Source organism: Eurosta solidaginis, chromosome 1, assembly GCF_040869045.1.
Source record: "Eurosta solidaginis isolate ZX-2024a chromosome 1, ASM4086904v1, whole genome shotgun sequence".
Lineage (NCBI taxonomy): Eukaryota > Metazoa > Arthropoda > Insecta > Diptera > Tephritidae > Eurosta > Eurosta solidaginis.
Genome location: NC_090319.1, coordinates 238,849,268 through 238,870,991, shown reverse-complemented (window position 1 = coordinate 238,870,991; position 21,724 = coordinate 238,849,268). Strand labels below are relative to the sequence as shown.

The following is a 21,724-nucleotide window of genomic DNA, read 5'->3' as shown; positions in this document are numbered from 1 at the left end:
TCCAGTCAGAATACCCGTCATGAGTCTACAGTCCTCTCTTTTTAATGATAGAAGTAACTGTGTTAGTCTAAGGTTGTAAGACCTACACATAATCTTCGACACTTTACAGCTCCGCGCTTGAACCCACGCCTTTCCCGCTTGGTCGATCATGTGCACCTCTCGCCTTCGCTTAATCTCGCCTAATCTAATTGGGACGTCTACGGAGCAAGCTTCAAGGGATGCGCCCTTTTTAGCTAGTTCATCCGCTTTTTCATTCCCATCTATTCCCATATGCCCTGGGACCCAATATAGATATATGCTTCTCCCTGTCCCAAATCTCTCCAGAGACTGCTTACACTCTAACACGCTTTTAGATGCTGTGCTATGCGAGATTATTGCTTTAATTGCTGCTTCACTGTCAATATAAAAGTTAACGCAGTTGCAGCTTAAGCTATTATCTTGCAGGGTTTCTACCTCTTTAGGTACGGCTAATATTTCCGCTTGGAAGACGCTACAGTAATCCGGCACCATTTAGCATCTGCTTATTTCCGGATCAGCGCAGTATACCGCAGACCCTACTCCTTCCACTACTTTCGAACCATCGGTGCACACATGTATCGCCTCGTCCGCCAATTGCGCACCCTTGCGCTAACCGTCCACCGCTATTGTGGCCTTAAGATCTCCCTCGAAGCGCAGATAGGGAATCAGGTAGTCTGTTCGTCTTGTGATTGATGACGCTATACTACTTTGGCCATATGGCCGGCGCTCAAGCTGCCCCGAAGCACCGAGCCTGGTTACGGTCGTTAATGCTTTGTTCTTTGCTACCAGGTCTACAGGTGGAATGTGCAGAATGGCATACAGTGCAGCCGTCGGGGTTGTTTTCGGGGCTCCCGTAATGCTAAGCATCGATAGTCTGCATACCCCCTCTAATTTTTTGAGGTATGTTGTTTTTTGTGTGGCTTTCCACCAAACAAGAACTCCATAGTATAGAATAGGGCTTACAATCGCTGTAAAAACCCAATGAGAGAGAGAGGGCGATAGGCCCCACGTACATCCCAGCATCCTTTTACATGCATAGAGGGCCGTTGAGGCCTTCTTGACCCTCTCCTCCACGTTGAGATTCCATTACAGCTTACTATCTAGGATGATTCCTACATATTTTGTGCAAGGTTTCCCTTGTAAGGTCACCCCTCCTAACTTAGGCCTGGTCCAATTTGGGACCTTGTAGCTCTTTGTAAATGATACCATATCCGTCTTCTCCGCACTTACTTTCAACCCGACATTAGATGCCCAGGTATGGATATCCCGAAGCGCCCGATCCAACAAAGAACTAATCGTTGGAAGGCACTTTCCACTTATGACAATTGCAACGTCATCTGCGGAAGCCGTAAGTTTTAGGGGTCCCTCATCGAATTGCCTGAGCAGTTGGTTGATGACCAGCGTACACGGCAGAGGCGATAGCACCACTCCCTGCGGCGTGCCCCTGTCCACTGATTTCGTGGCCTCGTACAATCCCCATTGTGATGTAATCTTTCTGCAATTTAACATGCAGCCGATCCATCTGATTAAGGCAGGATGTACTTTAATGTAATTAAGACCATCCAAAATCGCAAGAAGACTCCTAGAGCATACTCCTTATATTCCTGGGATTTGTCTATGCTTATTACCACCCTATGCAATGCGGTGTCTACCGCCTTGCCTTTGGTGTACGCATGCTGTGTTGTGGAGAGCAGCTTTTCATGCACGTTGGACTTTATATACACATCTATCAGCCTCTCAAAGGTCTTTGGGATACACGTGACCGATCTTTCCCGCCTTTGGTAGAAAAGCTACACGAGCAGTTCTCCAAGAGTGCGGTACATGATTCAGTCTTATGCGCCCATCGAATATTATTTTAAGCCATTCCACGACCGCCCTACTTGAGACTTGTAGCATGGCCGGAAATATACCATCTGGGCCCGGCGATTTAAACTTAGAAAACGTCTTCACTGCCCACGCGATCTTGGCACCGGCACTACTAGCTCCGTGACCGAAGTGTGAGTGATGTCTGCTGGCTCTTCTAAACCGTCTCCCGATGGGAAATGTGTATCGAGAAGCACCTCAAGGGATTCCTCACTATCACGTGATCATTCCCCGTTCTCTTTCTTTATTAGTCCCTGGACTATGTTTCCCTTTGCTAGGACTTTTTTCAACCGTGCTGTTTCGCTGGAGCACTCTATGACGTACAGAAACTTTTCCATGAGTATAATTTCACGCTTGTAGATCCTCAGTAGATCCCTGTACTCATCCCGACACGCTTCGCTTTCCGCGGTCTTTGCGAGCTAAACATTTCTTTTACCTGTCTTCTTAGAAGACTCGGCCCATTGCTCCACAATGGCGGCTTTCCATTTCCTCTGAATCTTCTTAGAGGGCAAGCTTTGTTATATGCAGTCATAAGCGTCCTTGTTAGGAATTCATTCGAATCCTCCAGTTCCTCTTCATTAGCAACCTCTTTGGGTTGTCCCAGTTTTGTTTCTACATGTTTCTGGAATTTAGTCCAGTTCGCTGACCTAGGGTTTCCAAAGGTTCCTCCCTTCTCTACCCTTTTTAGAGGGATGCTGAAGCTGATATACGCATGGTCGGAGAAGGGTGGTCTATCAAGAACCATCCAATCATACCTTGATATATCCCGCTCGGAGCTCAATGTATTATCCAGAACATTGCTGGATGTTGGACCAATGTATGTAGGGACACTTCCCCTGTTGGGTACCTGAAAATTGGTTTGAAGGATGTAACAAAATAGAGATTCGCCTCTCTCGTTCGTATCTGCTCCTCCCCATGCATTGTGGTGCGCATTTGCATCTGCGTCTATGACCCACCGCCCTTTGCGCCCTTCCTCCTGTACTAGCCTTTTGTACTCCATCAGTGGAACTTCCGCAGCATGGGCCATGTAGCAGGACGCCAGGATAAATGCCTCCTTATTCTTTTGCTCAACGGCCACCGCTACGAGATCCTCAGTGGTGTAATTAGGCAGCATATATGAATGCAGCTGTTTCCTTACCATTACTACAGCTCGCACCCGTCCTTCCGTTTGCGCGTAGTAAACGCCAAACCCGAGCGCACTAAGTGCAGAAACCTGTCCTCCCGATGAGAGCCACGGCTCCTCGATTATCGCCACGTCAAACGAACCCTCCTCAAGGGTTAGGAGGAGTTCGCTCGATGCCACTTTACTGCGTTGGAGGTTTACCTGTAGGACTCGCAGCACCATTGGGCTGTTTGTCCCCCTCCAGCACCTTCGTCTTGACGTCGTCGTCCTCCCCTTGCCCTTTTGGTTTAGAGTATTCGAGGCCCCCTTCAGCCTCTCGTGACTGTTGTGCCGGGTGTTCCTCTGTGCGAGTCACAGCACCATTTGGCGGTTGGTCCTCTTCCAACACCTTCGTGGTGACGTCGAGGACCTCCACCTGTCTTTTTTCCCTTAGGCTTTTGAGGTCCTTTTCGACTTCCCCACCTCTAGCGTGTTAGGGTTTTTATCCTCGGGACTTCTTTCCTCGAATGTAAATTTTGCCAGTGCCAAAGGACATTTTGCCAAGCTGTGTGTACAAAATATCCTCCGCCTGCTTGTTTACTTGGAAGATGTAGAACTGACCATCCTCGGTAGGCCGAGATACAGTAAGTACCTTCCAATCCTGTGTCGGTATGTTCGGATTCTTATTCTGCAGAAGTCGCAGTGTATCCTCCGACTTCATCACGCATGGTATCCATACCTTAACTTTTGGTAGCGGGGGGATTTGCACTTTATCCACCACCTCAAACCGCGCATTCGTGCCTTGCCTGTGGAGGTTTGGAACCACTTCCTCCACCCACCGCAAGCTCGCGATGTTGTCGCACGCTATCATCTTCACACCATTATACCATCCCCCCGAATCAAAGGTTGGAAGGGGCTTACTTGGTTGTTCCCGCATCATCTTAAGCATTAAGTTAATAAGCTCCCTTTCCACAGATCTCCACGTTTCAGTAGTCATTTGTCCGCAAGGACTGCTACGATCAACCAGCGCCACAGTCAGTTACTGATTTGCCACATCACTCATCTTCTCGGGAAAAGCAGGAGTCTTAGTGTTATCTCCCTTTGGCACCTCCGAGAAATCCGGAGTCTTAGCGTTAACTTCCTTTAAAGCCTCCGAGAAAGCCGGAGTCTTAGCGTTATATCCCTTTGGCTTATCTCCTACTTCCGTAGTTGGAACTTCCTTCCGACTCGCAGCTTTCGAGGTAGTTGCTACCTCGCTATTGGGGCCCATCTGCCTTACAGCTTTGGGCCTACTTGTCTTATCTATGCGACTGCCCTGCCTGTCGGCTCTGGGACTGGGTCCTTTCTGCCTCTTGAAAGCAGGCTTGTCGCCTTCCGCCGAACGTTGCCTCATCATTCTGTCATTCGACACTCTTCCTCCTCGTACCGGTTGCAGAACCGAGGGTTTCTCGCAGCAAACCTTTTGAACTGCCTTCGACCTACTTCTACCGCTTCATGGGCCCATTCCAAGCGCTAAATCGCCACTTCTGTTGGGTCGACCACTGCTCCCAGCCGTTGGAAAATTCTTAGTGCTGCACGGTACTGCGAGAGAGCTCTTTTACTTCCTCTGCTCCGTACCCTTCTCCACTCTTCCACTCGGTTTTCATTTGTGTGCTTCTCCAACACGGAGTTCACGGAGTACTCTCGCTCACCGAGTCCGACGCATCGCTTAATTCGTCGTCCTTGGATTGCGACTCAGTCCTCCTCTTTACATCGTCTTTATTACAATCAGGTAATGAGTCGTTCATCTTGGTCGTACCACCACCTGCCCGACAAGGCGGGCTTAGCGGTCCAGTATTATATACGGGGAAAGAACCGTCCACCACAGCAGCGCCCCTTAATGTGGTAAGGCCATAAATACTTCCTGAAGTGGCCCGGTATCGTTTCATTTCCTGAAGCTTATAGGGATTCGGAAAAACGACGATATCTTCGGCGATCAATTTTTCAGATATTTTTAATCGAATGTATTTATTATTATTTGTAGTTGCATTTACTTTTGATCTCATTACACATATAGCTATGTAATGACATCTAATGTAAAAAAATTATTTTTCATACTCACACACACATCGCCCTCTCTTTCTCATTTGGGTTTTATAGCGATTGTAAGCCTTATTCTATACTATGGGGTTCTTGTTTGGTGGAAAGTCACACAAAAAACAACATACCTCAAAAAATTAGAGGGGATATGCAGACTATCGATGCTTAGCATTACGGGAGCCCTGAAAACAACCCCGATGGCTCCACTGTATGCCATTCTGCACATTCCACCTGTAGACCTGGTAGCAAAGAACAAAGCATTAACGACCGTAACCAGGCTCGGTGCTTCGGGGCAGCTTGAGCGCCGGCCATATGGCCAAAGTAGTATAGCGTCATCAATCACAAGACGAACAGACTACCTGATTCCCTATCTGCGCTTCGAGGGAGATCTTAAGGCCACAATAGCGGTGGACGGTTAGCGCAAGGGTGCGCAATTGGCGGACGAGGCGATACATGTGTGCACCGATGGTTCGAAAGTAGTGGAAGGAGTAGGGTCTGCGGTATACTGCGCTGATCCGGAAATAAGCAGATGCTAAATGGTGCCGGATTACTGTAGCGTCTTCCAAGCGGAAATATTAGCCGTACCTAAAGAGGTAGAAACCCTGCAAGATAATAGCTTAAGCTGCAACTGCGTTAACTTTTATATTGACAGTGAAGCAGCAATTAAAGCAATAATCTCGCATAGCACAGCATCTAAAAGCGTGTTAGAGTGTAAGCAGTCTCTGGAGAGATTTGGGACAGGGAGAAGCATATATCTATATTGGGTCCCAGGGCATATGAGAATAGATGGGAATGAAAAAGCGGACAAACTAGCTAAAAAGGCTCATCCCTTGAAGCTTGCTCCGTAGACGTCCCATATAGACTGGGCGAGATTAAGCGAAGGCGAGAGGTGCACATGATCGACCAAGCGGGAAAGGCGGGGTTCAAGCGCGGGGCTTTACGTGTCGAAGATTATGTGTAGGTCTTACAACCTTAGACTAACACAGTTCCTCCGTCATTAAAAATAGAGGACTGTAGACTCATGACGGGTAATCTGACTGGACACTGCCTTCTGGCGACACATGCTTTTAAATTAGGCTTGGTCAGTGATAGCAGAAGTAAGAAATGCGGGATGGAGGAGGAAACGATCGAGCACGTTCCGTGCTCGTGCCCTGCACTTGCCAGGCTAAGACTTCAGCTATTAGGAGTGACACAGCTGTCAGATATAGAAACAGCAAGTGGCTTAAGTCGTAGGAAGCTTCTATTTGCCAAGAGGACGGAGTTATTTTATAACATAGGTCCTGTTTTTTGATAGGGTTTTTTAGTTTGGTCGTTAAAACAAACTTCTGGTAACAGTACGAACTTAATCAGTCTATGCGAGGTCCTTATGGACCGGCCAGTACAACCTAACCTAACCTAACCATACACACAGCATGTGTAATAACATGATTTTATGTTTTTGTTTAATCAAATTTTATGTAAAATTATATTATATGTACGCTCAAATAAAATAAATATCAATGCTGCCAGCAAAAACTCAAGCTCTTTCGGTTTGGTTAACATTTTCCACTTTTGGTTACTTTTTTGCAAAATTGTGGTTACTAAGAATTTAAATTAGCGGCAACCCTGTATTGCGACGATTGAGCGGAATAGTTAACCACACATTTTATTGCCACAAAAAAACTTAATTTTAATGAGGGATAGGTATTATTAAACCCCTAAGATTTGCACACATTTAGCTAAGGAACGGTGTCTTATTCATATTTCAATTTAGATTAGCGGCCGCCGAAATTCCTGGGTTCACGCCCGGGCAAAGAAACATTCGAAACAAGTTTTTTCAATTATAGGAACATTTTTTTAAGCAGGGTCGCCCCTCGACAATATTTGGCAATCCCCCTTTTGATTTTTAACATTAGATAACCTTAACCTTATTAATTTTTAAAGTTTTAATAAAACAAGGGCCACCTTTATTTGGAACATAGATGGACAGGAATATGGGCATGGAAATACACACATATACATTAAGAAAGTTCCAAGACACAAAGGCGGGATTTTTGTTGAAGGTCTGTATCCGAAACAAACACGCTAGTGTTATTAGAAACTTTCGATTCTGGCAAAAGCTTGGAGGATTTCCTGCTTCTTGACGTTTTTCTGTTACTTTAAAAGGTAGGACTGTTGCCGTAGTCCTAATTTCTTACTAACAATAACATATAAAATTTCTTTTTTCGCTTTGGTTTAGTAAAGGTATGGCTCAGAACCGGAGACTGAAAGTATATCTTAACCAGGATAGTGCGCAGGGGGAGTTTGGGGGTTAAAACCCCTCCCATGGGCTTACAACGACTGAATTTTTTTCATAAAAAGTGGTAGATGGAAGAGTGCGTTTATTGATTGATAGCCAATAAATATGGTAAATGTTTCTCTTTACTCCCGTTTCTATTATTTTAATCGCAAAACTAGTCTTGACAATAATGGATGCTTCCTATGAGCTTCCATATGTTCAAAATCACCCTTCAAAATGCGAAAAGTCTAATTTTTTAACATTTATCTGCATTTAAATTGTGGAGAATATGGTTAAATTCAACATTCAGAGCCTGGACAGCTAACTCTGAGACGCCCACGAAGTTGGAAAATTGGCGGCAATATGAAACTATTTCTGATTGGCTGGACATTGGAACAATCATAACCAAAAATAATTGCGCAAACAATTTAGCTAAGTACTACGCCACTTTTATATAAACGATTTTTCAAACAACGGTTAGCGAATATAAAAGGCAATATCTTTGCGAAAAACTACGTTTTATTAATGTTTTTTATTTCCAAAATAACACCATAACCAGAAACAAGGAAAACTAAAAATATTCCCACTGAGACATGTTTAGGTTATGTTGAACCGGCCACCAAACAAGATCTCCATAGTATAGGATGGGCTTTACCATCGCTGTTAGTAAGCGACCCCACGTACACTTTAGCATTCTTTTATATGCACAAAGTGCCGACGAGGCCTTCTTCACTCTCTCTCCCACGTTTAGATTTAACCTATAAAAACTACTATCTGTAATGATTCCTATATATCGATCTGCATCACATTGCTGAAAGCCGCGGAATTGTATAATTTCTTAAGACGTACTATTTTTCCAATCTTTTTCTCTGTAAGTAACCACCCTATGCAGTGCCGTGTCTACATATTCCGTCCATGTAGAGCTTTATAGACTCATCTATTTGCCTATTAAAGGTTTTGAGTAGATTATGTTATGGTAATGCGCCTTTGAAATTTATCTTCCCCGCCTTTGGAAATATTTACGAGCAGTTCTTCAAGAGTGGGGTACATGATTCATTCAATATGGTGATCTTCAGTAGTGTCAACACCACGTCAAAGATTGGGCGGTAGAAGTTCGTTCAACGCCACTTTAATGTGTTGGACGTTTACATGCAAGAGTCGAATAACTATTGGTCCGTAAAAGGCACAGCGTATCCTCCGACTTTATCGAGCATGGTATCCATACATTAACTTCTGATACCGGGCCCTTTGGAGTTCAGATAAGCTGTCATACCATCGATAAGGTGCATACCCTAGTGAGACACCACCTAGATGTTTTAAATCAGTCTGCACCAATGCTCAGCTTCCTGAAGCATTTTATTTTGCCGCTAATTTTGCAATTTCGTCAATTGGGGGTACCAAGTAAGATCAAGTTTTCTTCCATAACTTGAACGAGTCAGCGTATCCTTTTGTTTTTATCCTCTGCATTGTGTTCATGAAGGATAGGATCCCGAATACGCACCGAAGGTCCTGGGGTTTAAGACCCCAATATTATGTTTCCAACATTTTTTTATTATAATTTTCTTGTTAGAAATAATCTCTAGAAGTAAATAAAATATCGTTGATATTTGTTTTTTCTTCGCCAAGTTATTGCCTTTTATAAAAAAGCAGTGTGAGCCTCAACCGACTTTGCATTTTTCACACGCTCCTTCCTATTACAAGGGTAATCAGTTTATCGAGTTTTATGATGGTAGCTCAAACCATTTTTGATCTAAGACCAGCAATATTTGAACCATATCTTTTGTAAGAAGTAGGCGGTGCCACGCCCTTTTCGAAAAGTTTCATGAATTTGAATAAGTGGTTGTTATTTCAAATCACATATCAAATTCCAGCTGCATTATTTATTAAATAATCATGTTTTTTGTGTTTTTAAAATCATATATATATAAAAAGTGGGCATGGTTATCGCCCGATTTTGTCCATTTAATCTGTTTGACGACCAAACGGAAGAACCCTTATCAGGTAAGAGGACTTATGTTAGATAATAGCTCCGTCCTCTTAGCAAATACTAGAAGTTTTCTAGGACCCAGCTTAATCACTGCTTAAAGATCTGGCAACTCTGCCTCTCCTAGTAACTGGAGCTTATACCTGGCGAGCGCAGGACACGAACACAGAACGTGCTCTCAACAGTTTCTTTCTGCAGTTAGCTCTGCCTAAACTTGTTGTTACTGACGAGGCCTAACTTATAAGCATGTGACGCCAGAAGACAGTGTCTAGTTAGTATGCCCATCGTGAGCCGTAAGTCTTCTCTCTTCAGAGATATGAGCCAATTTGTGAGTCTAGTATCGTAGGCTTTGCACATGATCTTAGAAATTTTGCAGCTCTGCGCTTTGGTCCACGCCTTTCCTGTTTGATGGATCATATGCAGATCCTGTCTTATTTGAATTTATTCTTAGCAGATTGGGACGTCTATTGTCGTTTCAGCGAGTGCTGCACCCTTTGCCAACTCATCGGCCTTTTCATTACCTTCTGTCCCTTTATCACCGGGAACCCAGTAAAGATAGATGCCTGTACGAAGTTTTTCCAATGCTTCTTGCGCCTGAAAGACGCTGCAGTAATCTGGCTACCTGTAGGATCTACTTACATATTTCTGGATCGACGCAGTAAACAGCAGACCCGACCCCTTCCATTAACTTGGAACATCCGTATACACACGTATAGTATTTTCTGTAATTTCTGCACCCTGGAACCAACCCTCCGGATTAATTTTGGCCCCAAGATCTCTTTCGAAGCTCAGGCACGGGACCATATATTCCGTTTGCCCGATATTAGATGTCGCTATACTGCCATGGCCATATGTCCTTCGCTCAAGCTGCCCCGAAGCCTTAAGCCTTATTGCAGTTGCTAACGCGATGTGTTTTGCCATTAGATCTGCAGGCGGGATGTGTAGAATAGCGTGCACTGTTGCTGTCGGGCTCCGGTTTTCCTAATCGTTGATATTCTGTAAATCCCTACTTTCCTTTTTGTGTGGCTATCTACCAAACAAGAATTCCATAGTAAAGCATGGGTTCGACACTTGCCGTAAATACCCAATTAGAGAGTTTGAGTGATAGGCCCAACGTGAATCCTAGTATCTTCTTGCAGACAGTGCCGCGATGGCTTTCTTCGCTCTCTCTTACTCATGGAGTTTCCACGACAACTTACTATCTAGTATAACTCCTAGATACTTTGTGCTATATTTTCTTGCAGAGTAACTCCTCCGAGCTTAGGCTTAGATTAGTTATGGAACTTATATTTCCTAGTAAATAATACTAGATCTGTTCTTTAGCGTTGGCGGCTAACTCGAATTAAGATGTTTGGGCATTTACATCCCGAAGTGCCCGGTCCATCACAGAGCTGATTGTTGTTAGACATCTGCCGCTTATGATGACTTAAATGTCACCTGCATAAGGCGTAAGTTTGACTGGTCCTCCGTCGAACCGCCTAAGCAATTGGTTTATTACCAGCGTCCACATCATTGGTGATAGAATCCCACCCTGCAGCATTCCTCAGTTTACATATTTTGTTGTCTCACATGGACCCCATTGCGATGTGATCATTATGCAGCTTAACACGGAACCGATCCAATTTGCTAAAGCTGGTTAACTTCAATTGAGATGAGGCTTTTGCAGCGATAGTGTTGTGCTCCGGCTATATCCAGAAAAACACCTAGGGCATATTCCTGGTGTTCCAGAGCTTCCTCTATATTCATGACCACCCTATGCAATGCAATATCGACTGACTTGCCTTTTGTTGTGCTGAAGAGAATAATTCATCACTCACATTTTGTATATACATCTATTATTCTCTCTAGAGTTTTGCGCAGAAAAGGTGTCAAAACAAAAATACCTATAGTCTTTCGGGTGCAGATGGCTGGCTTTTCCCGCTTTCAATATGAAGACTACCCGAGCCCTTTTCCAAGATTGGGGGAAGTGGTTCATTTTTATGCAACCCTCAATGATTAGTCGAAGCCATTTTACAATCGTTCGACTTGCCGTCTGCAGCTTAGCTGGGACTATCCTATCTGCACCCGGCGATTTGAACGTTTTTATTGCCCATTCAATTTTGGTATTTGTCACCAATCCTGATACTTGCCGCTCCTTATCCTGAGTTAATACGTTGTTATATAAGTATTCCGCATCATCTCCGTGTAACCGTTCACTACTGTGTAACCGTTCTCCGTCGTCCTTTTTGATCAGTTCCTGAACCTCTACTCCCTTGGATGGGATTTGCCTCAGTCCCGCAGCTTCGCTGGAGCATTCTATGTCCGCACAGAAATTGTTCCATTAAATCCGCTTTAACCTGTTGATTTCACGTCTATAGATCCTCAATAGTAGATCTCCAAACCATCGGGAGCAGATCAAAAAAAAAATTCCATCAAGTGCCAATTACATTAAGAATACTGTCATCAATAGTTCGCCTTATTTTTCAGATTTTTTCACTGTCGTCCATGGGATTTTCTGCAATATTTTGCGAATAGTCTTCAACAGTGGAATTTATTTACGTGACATAAAAAATAATTACAACCTTTGCACAGGGTATGATCAGTATTTCCACTAGGAGACGAATGTAATTTTCCGTTGTATAAATATTTTCTACACGTTCGACCCATGTATTGTCCGGCTAGTTCGCTATATTTAACACTTTCATTACTTATTCTCACTAAATTTGTGTACACTAGGGGGACTCATGTAACCGTATAAATCCCTTATAAAGTGTGTAAACGTATAAATTTATCTAGTGCGTAAACGAGCTGTCAAATTTTGTATGAAAAATCATTTACACAATTTGTACGCGCACATTTCATTGTGTAAACGCGGTAAACTCAAAGGAATGCAACCTTGCAGACATTACAGCAGGCATTTTCATCAGAAATCTCCAACATCAGCAAGTAAAGGCGTTTTAGTTTTTATATTTCACTTAATCTTGTCATTTTTTAATTTGTATAACAATCAAAAAAATTTTGTTTGGCAATAATACAGCTGATAAACAATCAAGTTTATCAAGAGTATTACTAGGTGCGTTCATATAACCGCGTGTGTAAATGGATATAATTTTACACCTTATAAGTTTATATGCTTTCATGAATCCCCCTACTGTATTATGGTTATTTTTTTGAAAAGGTTTCACCAGTGATTTGGATTCGGCATTTGGTTCACTAATATGCTCGTATTTAATATCAATGCAAACAAAATAATTATTAATAACTCTATTTTTATTTTTTTCATTATTGAAAATAAAATTTTTAGTACTAAAGTTTTCGTAAAATAAAGCAATGTTTTCAAACTATGCCAGATCTCAAGCATTTTTTTTCGTAGATTATCCCAGAAATAGTTTTTACATAAGCTGTTCTTTAAAATTTCCGTCTGCAAGGCGGAGAAATTGGTTAAATATTCAATTATTTATAGAAAATTTATTGCAAACCAACAACAAAAACAATTTTTTGCAAAAAAAAATAATTTTGCCCTGTACTTGAATGTCTTTTGAATCTATACTTAAAAAATTTTCTCATTTGGACGCTTACTTTCGCATAAACAATTAATTTTCCAAAACAGTCCAAAAATATTTAATTGCCAACTTAAATAAAACCATGCAGAATTTTGCAACAAAATTCACACAGTGTTCTTCTCGACCGCAAGACTCGGCGTTGACCAAATATCACCGCAAAATATTGACTTTGGTGAAAACGGTGCTCAGTTGAAAAAGCCTTACCCGTATAATACTTTTTAAAATTTTTTACTGCTAGGTTACAATTAAAAAAAGCGCTTGATTTCTTTTTTGGTTAAGATGCTGATAAGACATTTTTTATTTAAAATTTTAATTTAAGAAGTTTGTTATACACACTTTACACGAGCCTAATTTTTCGGAATTTATTTAATAGCTGTGATTAAATAGCAATTGGTTCAATACTATGGACCTTTTGGTGAAGCATTGTTGTTTTTATTTATTTTGATGCACAAAAAAGCAATAGTAAAACTGACCCCCGTTCTTGAATAGTACAATAGTAGTGATGTTGCTCGACACAATTTAATATGTACAACCCAAAAATGAGTAAGAATCCGCGAAACCGAAATAAAATTTGTTTGGGTTTCGTTTCATTTCTCGCGATTTGGGCTAAAGTTGTGCTTTTTCGTTCATTTCAGAGATTCGGTTCTTTCGTTCTTTTTCTGATGGACGAACAAGTTGTTCTTTTTGTTCATCAGTTCCTTTTTTTTCAAGCAAATTTGTTCACTGCTGCTCACACCCACTTTCTATTTTCAGTCAACAAGTATAGATGGGGGTGTGTGTGTATGCAGCAATGCTTTGTGTAGGTATATTTAAATGTGTTATGATTAAATAAATTATTAAATATATATATGTATAATTAACTTCAACAAAAGCTACAAATTTCGGAAGATCCAGAAAGTTGAAAGATTACAGACACAAATTGTAAATATGAACTTTTCAAGTTAATAAATGTAATAATTAGTTTTTTACAAAAGATGTTTTTCATAAATAGTCCACACCAGGCATGCTTAACGAACGAAACGATATCATTTCGTTACGATAATCAACGCTAATAAACGAAACGAAGTCACTTCGTTTCGTTTATTAACGTTAAGATCGTCAAATTAACGTTAATTTGTCGTTCTTAACGTTAATAAACGAAACGAAATGACTTCGTTTCGTTTATTAACGTTGATTATCGTAACGAAATGATATCGTTTCGTTCGTTAAGCATGCCTGGTCCACACATATATATCTTTTTGTAGCAGTGCCACACATATCTTTAGTGTAAGTGGCATCATCGACATTCGTCCTCTCTGTGAATTTCTACGTATGTATGTATGAATTTATAATGTTCGCGAACGAGAAGAGAGAAAGAATAACATTAGATAAAACGAACTAAAAGAATAAACAGAACCGAAATCGAAGATCTAGTTCACTTGTTCAGTTGAGAGACCTGGTTAATTGAACAGGTTCAGAACGAAACGACCCAACTCTAATTTGGGCCATATTCTTTTCAAATAAGAAATCGGCAGAGCATATTATTACGCATTCAAAGACGATATTAACAAAAACACGTACCCTAGCAACAGTAAATATTTTGATTATAACTAATGTTAGACTTAAAAATTTTATTATCATCTGCAATACAGTACGAGGCGAGGGTATGAGAGCAATTCAATTGTGCGAGGAATTGAATTGTGTGAAAGATCAGAAACAAATGAAATAATAGAAAGAACAAATTAGCAATAATAATACCAATAATCTCTTGTGAATATACTGCACTGCCATAAATGTATAATTTAAACTGATGCAATTGCGTCGTAAATATGCGATCAAGTTGTATGTTGTTGTTGTTGTTGTTGTTGTTGTAGCAGTGCTTCACCCCACCTAACAGCTGCGACCGATCACAAATTGTCATCAATATCCTCTAACCGGAGTCCAAGGAAACTTGCTGTTTCAACAGGGGTGGATCATAATGAAAGGGGTGTTAGAGGCGTTGGCTCCACATTACAATTAAAGAGATGGTTGGTGTCATGTGGGGACACATTGTAAGCGGGGCATACATTTTGTATATCGTGGTTGATTCTGGATAGGTAAGAGTTTAACCTGTTACAGTATCCAGAACGAAGTTGGGCTAGAGTGACTCGCGTTTCCCTGGGGAGTATGCGTTCCTCTTCCGCAAGTTTTGGGTACTGTTCTTTGAGTGCTGGATTCACCGGGCAATTCCTGGCATAAAGGTCCGACGCCTGTTTGTGGAGTTCACCAAGGACCTGCTTGTGTTTTTTTGATTCATATGGCTGAAATCTCAGGTGCCGTATTTCATCAAAATGCTTATGGAGATGACTCCTTAGGCCCCTAGGCGGTGTTGGATCATCAACCAGATGTCTGTTGGGATGCCCAGGTTTCTGGGTATTCAGCAGGAACCGTTTGGTTAGCATCTCATTTCTCTCCCTGATGGGGAGTATTCTCGCCTCATTATGCAGATGGCTGGCCAATTGCTTTGTATGTTGTAATGAGCGTTTCTTTGTCTTTTCCCCAAGTACTGCCAGCAAGGGATTTGAGGATTTTATTACGGCTCTGGATTTTTGGAACAATTGCGGCTGTGTGCTCACCAAAATGTAGATCCTGATCAAACGCCACACATTCAAGATTTTGCGGTGTAGGATAGTCGGTAGCGTAGTGCTATCGACGTGGATGTTCAAAATGGTCGACATTTGGGACGTCCATGTTGTAAATAAGATCGCGGAGGATTTAGTCGGTGATAATGCCAGGTTTCGCGAGGCGAAAAAACTGGAGAGATCAGGGAGGTAGCCGTTTATTCTGTTGCAAAGCTCATTGATCTGTGGGCCTGGGCCTGTGGCCATTATTGTGCAGTCATCGGCGTAGAAAACGATAGTAACTCCTTCTGGTGGCGAAGGTAGCTTGGATATGTAAAAATTAAACAAAAGTGGGGATAGGACACCACCCTGTGGCACCCCTTGTTTAATTCTTCTTGGTTTTGATGTTTCATTTCTAAATTGTACAGATGCCTGCGGACCACACAGATAACTTGCGGTCCACCTTTTGAGACATGGGGGAGGGTAGACCCTTCCAGGTCTTGCAGTAACGTGCCATGGTTGACCGTATCAAAAGCTTTTGATAGGTCTAGCGCAACGAGTGCTGTTCTATGGTGGGGGTTTTGATTTAAACCGCAATTTCAGTGTAACCCCATTTAATTTGTTGCGTCCCTCCCACAAATTTTCATCAAGTTGTATGTTAAATACGAATACACAGGCAGAAACGAAGTGTAAACTTTGCAATATGTTGTTGAATGAGCACGAAATTCCAATGACGTAAAAATTTCGAGTGATTAAAAGCAGCGTTGAGGGATTGAACTTTTGACTGATCTTTCTGGAGCGGACAACATTTAGTGAAACTCAAAAATTCGAATGAAAATTACATATATTCCACAGGGTTTTTCAGTACTACAAAATTGTTTGATTTCAAATTTGGACATTAAGTCAGCAACAGAAAATAATCAGTAAGGTGTGTTAGAGTGTAAGCAATCCCTGGAAAGAACGGGGATAGGAAGAAGCATACATCTATATTTGGTCCCAGTTCATATGGGAATAAATGAGACAGTTGTACGGTATCTTTGTTTTAATGTTGTATTAGCCTCCGACATGAGGCCTTCTGAGCATGATTGAACGTGGAATGGCCATTCCACTATCTATGTTAGACCAACCGGCGGCATGTCTGATGAAAGAAAAAAATAACGAAATGGCAATATGCAGGAAGTACACTTCCGAATCGTTTATTGTTGCATGGGCATACCATTAGAAATCTTAAGAAGGAATTGTTATTTTTATCGTCTATTATCCGGTGCGTTGCTCCGCAGCAAATCTAATTTCAGAAATCAGTACATATTGGAAAATTAATTTTATTTATAGCGTTTTCTTATCTGAAAAAGTGTTACGCTTTTTGTACGCCGCACAAGGGTTGTAAATATACATATTTTGTTCTATTCTAAAACGAAGGTAACGCCTTTAAGGGGTATTTCGTTCTTTTGCCAAAATTGTTGCCTGCTCGCAACGCACAGGCGTTACACTTTTACCCTGCATAAAAAGGCGGTGTGGCAGTGCAAATCTGCTAAACAAGCTGATCGTGACAATTTATTTTCATATCTTCACAAATTTTTAGCGAAGAAAATTGAAATGAAGGAAATAATTGCAAATGAATTTTTATTATCATTGACAGCGCGTTTGTGAAAATCAGCTAATACACGGGGTAGCCAATTATGTTCTTTGCATGCACTATAAATGTTTAAAATTTTCTGGGGTAGCAGTAACTAAATTAAGGCTTTACCATTTACTTAAGCAACAATTTATTTCAGAAAAGAAAACGCTATTAGTTAGTTTTATCCCCTTTCACTGCTGTATCCTTTTGCCTCTTTCTCAAATTCTTTTAACCATGGAAATGCAATAAGAAAACTCACCTGTTAATGTCATCCAAGGATATCTTGGCAAATCAGCAATACTTTGTCCGGCGCCACCGGTTGACAAAACCCCCGACGTTGGCTGTGTACATGCATTGCCAAGCGAATCAACACCAACTGCACCTGCAGAGGCGGCTGAGGCAGCAGCAGCATGCTGATAAAATTGCGCGAAACTGGATGCTGATGCGGGTGCGCTCATTGACTGGTAACTGTTCATGATACTATCAGTGTACCTGCTGTAAATATAAGCAGAAAAATAATTTAAACACGATATTTAAGAAATATTTACCCAAATATAAATTACAAAACTGCAAAAACTAGTCTTCGTAGAATTATTTAAACTGCCGTAGGAATAATAATCACCATTAATTCATATAAAAAAGGTGATTTTTAAAAAATTTTTTTTTTATTTTTTTATTTATTTATTTATTAAGTCTATGGTTTAGAAACCTTACAGACTAAAACGTACATAGGTGATAATTATATTAAAAATAGTAATACAAAGTTCTTCTTTAAATACATTGCGATTTACAAACATATCTAAATTTATTCCTCTACATAACAAATGAAATTCCGCTAGTAGTCTGATAATTGGTTCATTTTGAGCACACCTGGTTTTGCAGATCTCAATAGCAAATAAATCACGATGTCGCAAGTTTCTAGCTGGAAAACTGAGTTTAATACAAAGCAATAAGAACGGACAATCAATAGTCCCATTGAGAACATCTCGAATAAAAACTAAGCCACATATCAATCGCCTACTGGTAAGAGTATGCAGACTGATCAGTCTGCACCGTGGAACATAAGACGGAATAGGCATATTAAACCTAATACTGGATAATGCAAATTTTAGAAAATTTTGTATACGTTCAAGTCTATTGAAATGCACTTCTTAAAACGGATAATATAAACCGTGGTGTGATGGTAGCGTGCTCCGCTTACCACACCAGATGCCCTGGGTCCAAACCCCGGGCAAAGCAACATCAAAAATTGTAGAAATAAGGTTTTTCAATTAGAAGAAAATTTTTCTAAGCGAGGTCGCCCCTCGGCAGTGTTTGGCAAGTGCTCCGGGTGTATTTCTGCCATGAAAAGTTCTCAGTGAAAACTCATCTGCCTTGCAGATGCCGTTCGGAGTCGGCATAAAATCATTAGGTCACGTCCGGCCAATTTGTAGGGAAAATCAAGAGGAGCACGACGCAGTTTGGAGGAGAAGCTCGGCCTTAGATCTCTTCGGAGGTTATCGCGCCTTACATTTATTTATTTTTTTTTTTATACATTTATTTATACAAGGAACAGGGAACGCAAATTTTTTTAACAGACTTATATTAGCTTCACTTATATGTATGCTTGTTTGTAACATATAGCGGCAGTGGTTAAATATCTCGCTACAAAACGAGTTGTGCTTAATAGCGGAGACACGAACCTCTGTGCTACGGCATGTTTTTTAGTTGTTTTATACTCAGCTGAGCAGAGCTCACAGGGTATATTAATTTTGTTCGCATAACGGTAGCCTGTAACGGCATAAACTAATCGAGATAGATATAGACTTTTATATATCAAAATGATCTGTGAGAAAGAAGAAATTCATTTAGACATGTCCGTCCGTCCGTCCATAAACACGATAACTTGATAAATTTTGAGGTATCTTGATGAAATTTGGTATGTTAATTCCTGGGCACTTATCTCAGTTCGCTATTTAAAATGAAGGAAATCAGACTAAAATTTTAAAATGGGCGTGGCTCCACCCTTTTTCATTTAATTTGTCTAGAATACTTTTAATGCCATAAGTCAAATAAAAATTTACCAATCCTTGTGAAATTTGGTAAGGGCATAGCTTCTACGACGATAACTGCTTTCTGTGAAAGCGGGAAAAATCGGTTGAAGCCACGCCCAGTTTTTATACACAACCGACCGTCTGTCCTTCCGCTCGGCCGTTAATACGATAACTTGAGCAAAAATCGATATATCTTTACTAAACTTAGTTCACGTACTTATCCGAACTCACTTTATTTTGGTATTAAAAATGGGCGAAATCCCACTATGATCACGCCCACTTTTTCGATATCGAAGTTTTCGGAAAGTGAAAAAAAAACCATAATTCTATACCAAATACGAAAAAAGGGATAAAATATGGTGATTGGATTGGTTTTTTGGCGCAAAATACAACTTTAGATACAATTTTGTAAAATGGGTGTGACACCTACCATATTAAGTAGAAGAAAATGAAAAAGTTCTGCAGGGCGAAATCAAAAGCCCTTGGAATCATGGCAGGAATACTGTTCGTGGTATTACATATATAAATAAATTAGCAATACGCGACAGATGATGTTCTGGGTCACCCTGGTTCACATTTTAGTCGATATATCGCAAACGCCTTCACAAATAAAACTGAGGGCCTCTTCACTTTAAAACTCTCATTAATACCTTTAATTTGATACCCATATCGTACAAACACATTATAGAGTCATACCTTTATGGCTATATCTCTAAAAGGCGTCCACCTATAGAACTAAGGCCCACTACCTTTTAAAATACTCATTAACACCTTTCATTTGATACCCATATCGTACAAACACATACTAGAGTCACTCCTGGTCCACCTTTATAGCGATTTGTCGAAAAGGGGTCCACCTACAGAGCTAAGGCCCACTCCCTTTTAAAATACCCATCAACACCTTTCATTTGATACCCATATCGTACAAACACATTCTAGAGTCACCCCTGGCCCACCTTTATGGCGATATCTCGAAAAGGCGTCCACCTGCAGAGCTCAGGCCCCCTCACTTTTAAAATACTGATTATCACCTTTCATTTCATACCCATATCGTACAAACCCATTCTAGAGTTATCCCCGGTCCACCTTCATGGCGATATATCTAAAAGGCGTCCACCTATAGAACTTTGGCCCACTCCCTTTTAAAATACTTTTTAATAGCTCCCATTTGATACCCATGTCATACAAACACATTCCAGGGTTACCCTAGGTTCATTTTCCTAAATGGTACTTTTCCCTTACTTTGTCTCCAAAGCTCTCAGCTCGGTTACACATGAACTTAGCCTTCCTTACTTGTTTTTAACTATATTTATGTTATTAATCCATTACTTTGTATGATAAAAACTAATAGGTTAAAATTTGAAATTTTAAAAAGTAGATACATGTATCAAAATATATATAAAAATATTTAAGTACGAAAATATCTTTCAATCATCACTTTATACAAAGAACAACAGCAATTGTGGACTGAGGCTGCACCATATCGCCGGTGCCCGAAGCACGGACGAATAATATATATAACACCGATCTCTATGATGACAAAAATATATGCTATATACGTATGCATTTGGTAAAATTTGAAGCTTATAGCTTTTAAAATGGGGCAGAAAGTGCGAAAAGTTGCTTATCTGAACAATCCGTTGTGTGAGATATATCTTATGTATACCACCGATTTGATTTTTCAGACAACAATATAATGTATGCTATATACGTTAGCATTTGGTGAAATTTGAAGTTTCTAGCTGTTAAAATGGAGCTGAAATTGCGAAAATATTTACATATACATATATGCTTACATACTACCGATCTCTATAATTTTTTTGCACAACAATATATGCTATATAGGTAAGTAACTGGTGAAATTTGAAGCTTATAGCTGTTAAAATGGGGCAGATATTGCGAAAAGTTTCTTATCTGAACAATCGGTTGTATGAGATATATACTATATACACCACCGATCTCTATGATTTTTTCAGACAACAATATATGCTATATACTTAAGCATTTGGTGAAATTTAAAGCTTATAGCTGTTAAAATGGGGCTGAAATTGGGAAAATATGTATATATATATATATATACTGTGACGAATATTAGTGACACTAAGTGATACTCACATCACTAGTCTGATGCTAAGTAAATGAAGCCACAACAACAATAAAGCAGGCAGTCACTTGTATCTACATAAACGAATCAATCATTATATCTACACATATGTACGTACACGCAGAGGAGAGAGACGCACAAACACATGCATATATCTTATCTGAGATGCTCACAAAAGTAGGCAATAATTTGTGCAAGTATCACTCACATATGCACGCGCATATGAGAAGCTATAAACGCAGTTATAGCTGGTAATTTTAAAGCTGGTAACTAACTAGTAAATTCTAGAAATAGAAATGCCTAAAAATATGCCAATAAGGAAACCAAACAGTATAAAAGCAACAGCAGCTGAGGCACGATGACTCAGTTTTTTTTAAGCACGCTATCTGTTGAGCAGTATAAGTGTTATTGTGAAGTACTTTAATAAAGGCCATTTTGCATTATTGAATAGTGGAGTTATTTATTCAACAGTTTAGTGATTCGAATGTTAGTAGAAGGTTGCAAGTAAGCGGAATTGCACTAAATTCGTGACGATTGCTGTCAGA

At 40.5% G+C, this 21,724-nt stretch overlaps 1 protein-coding gene across 5 annotated transcripts in view; it reads right to left on the bottom strand.

Moving 5' to 3' along the window:
- Positions 1–21,724, bottom strand: part of abd-A (abdominal A) — a 263,862-nt gene that overhangs the window by 178,547 nt on the left and 63,591 nt on the right. For all 5 annotated transcript variants that reach the window (XM_067760244.1, XM_067760246.1, XM_067760247.1 and 2 more), the window contains exon 4: positions 17,302–17,537. In XM_067760244.1, the coding sequence (XP_067616345.1) occupies positions 17,302–17,537 (236 nt within the window). The remainder of the gene's footprint in view (positions 1–17,301; positions 17,538–21,724) is intronic.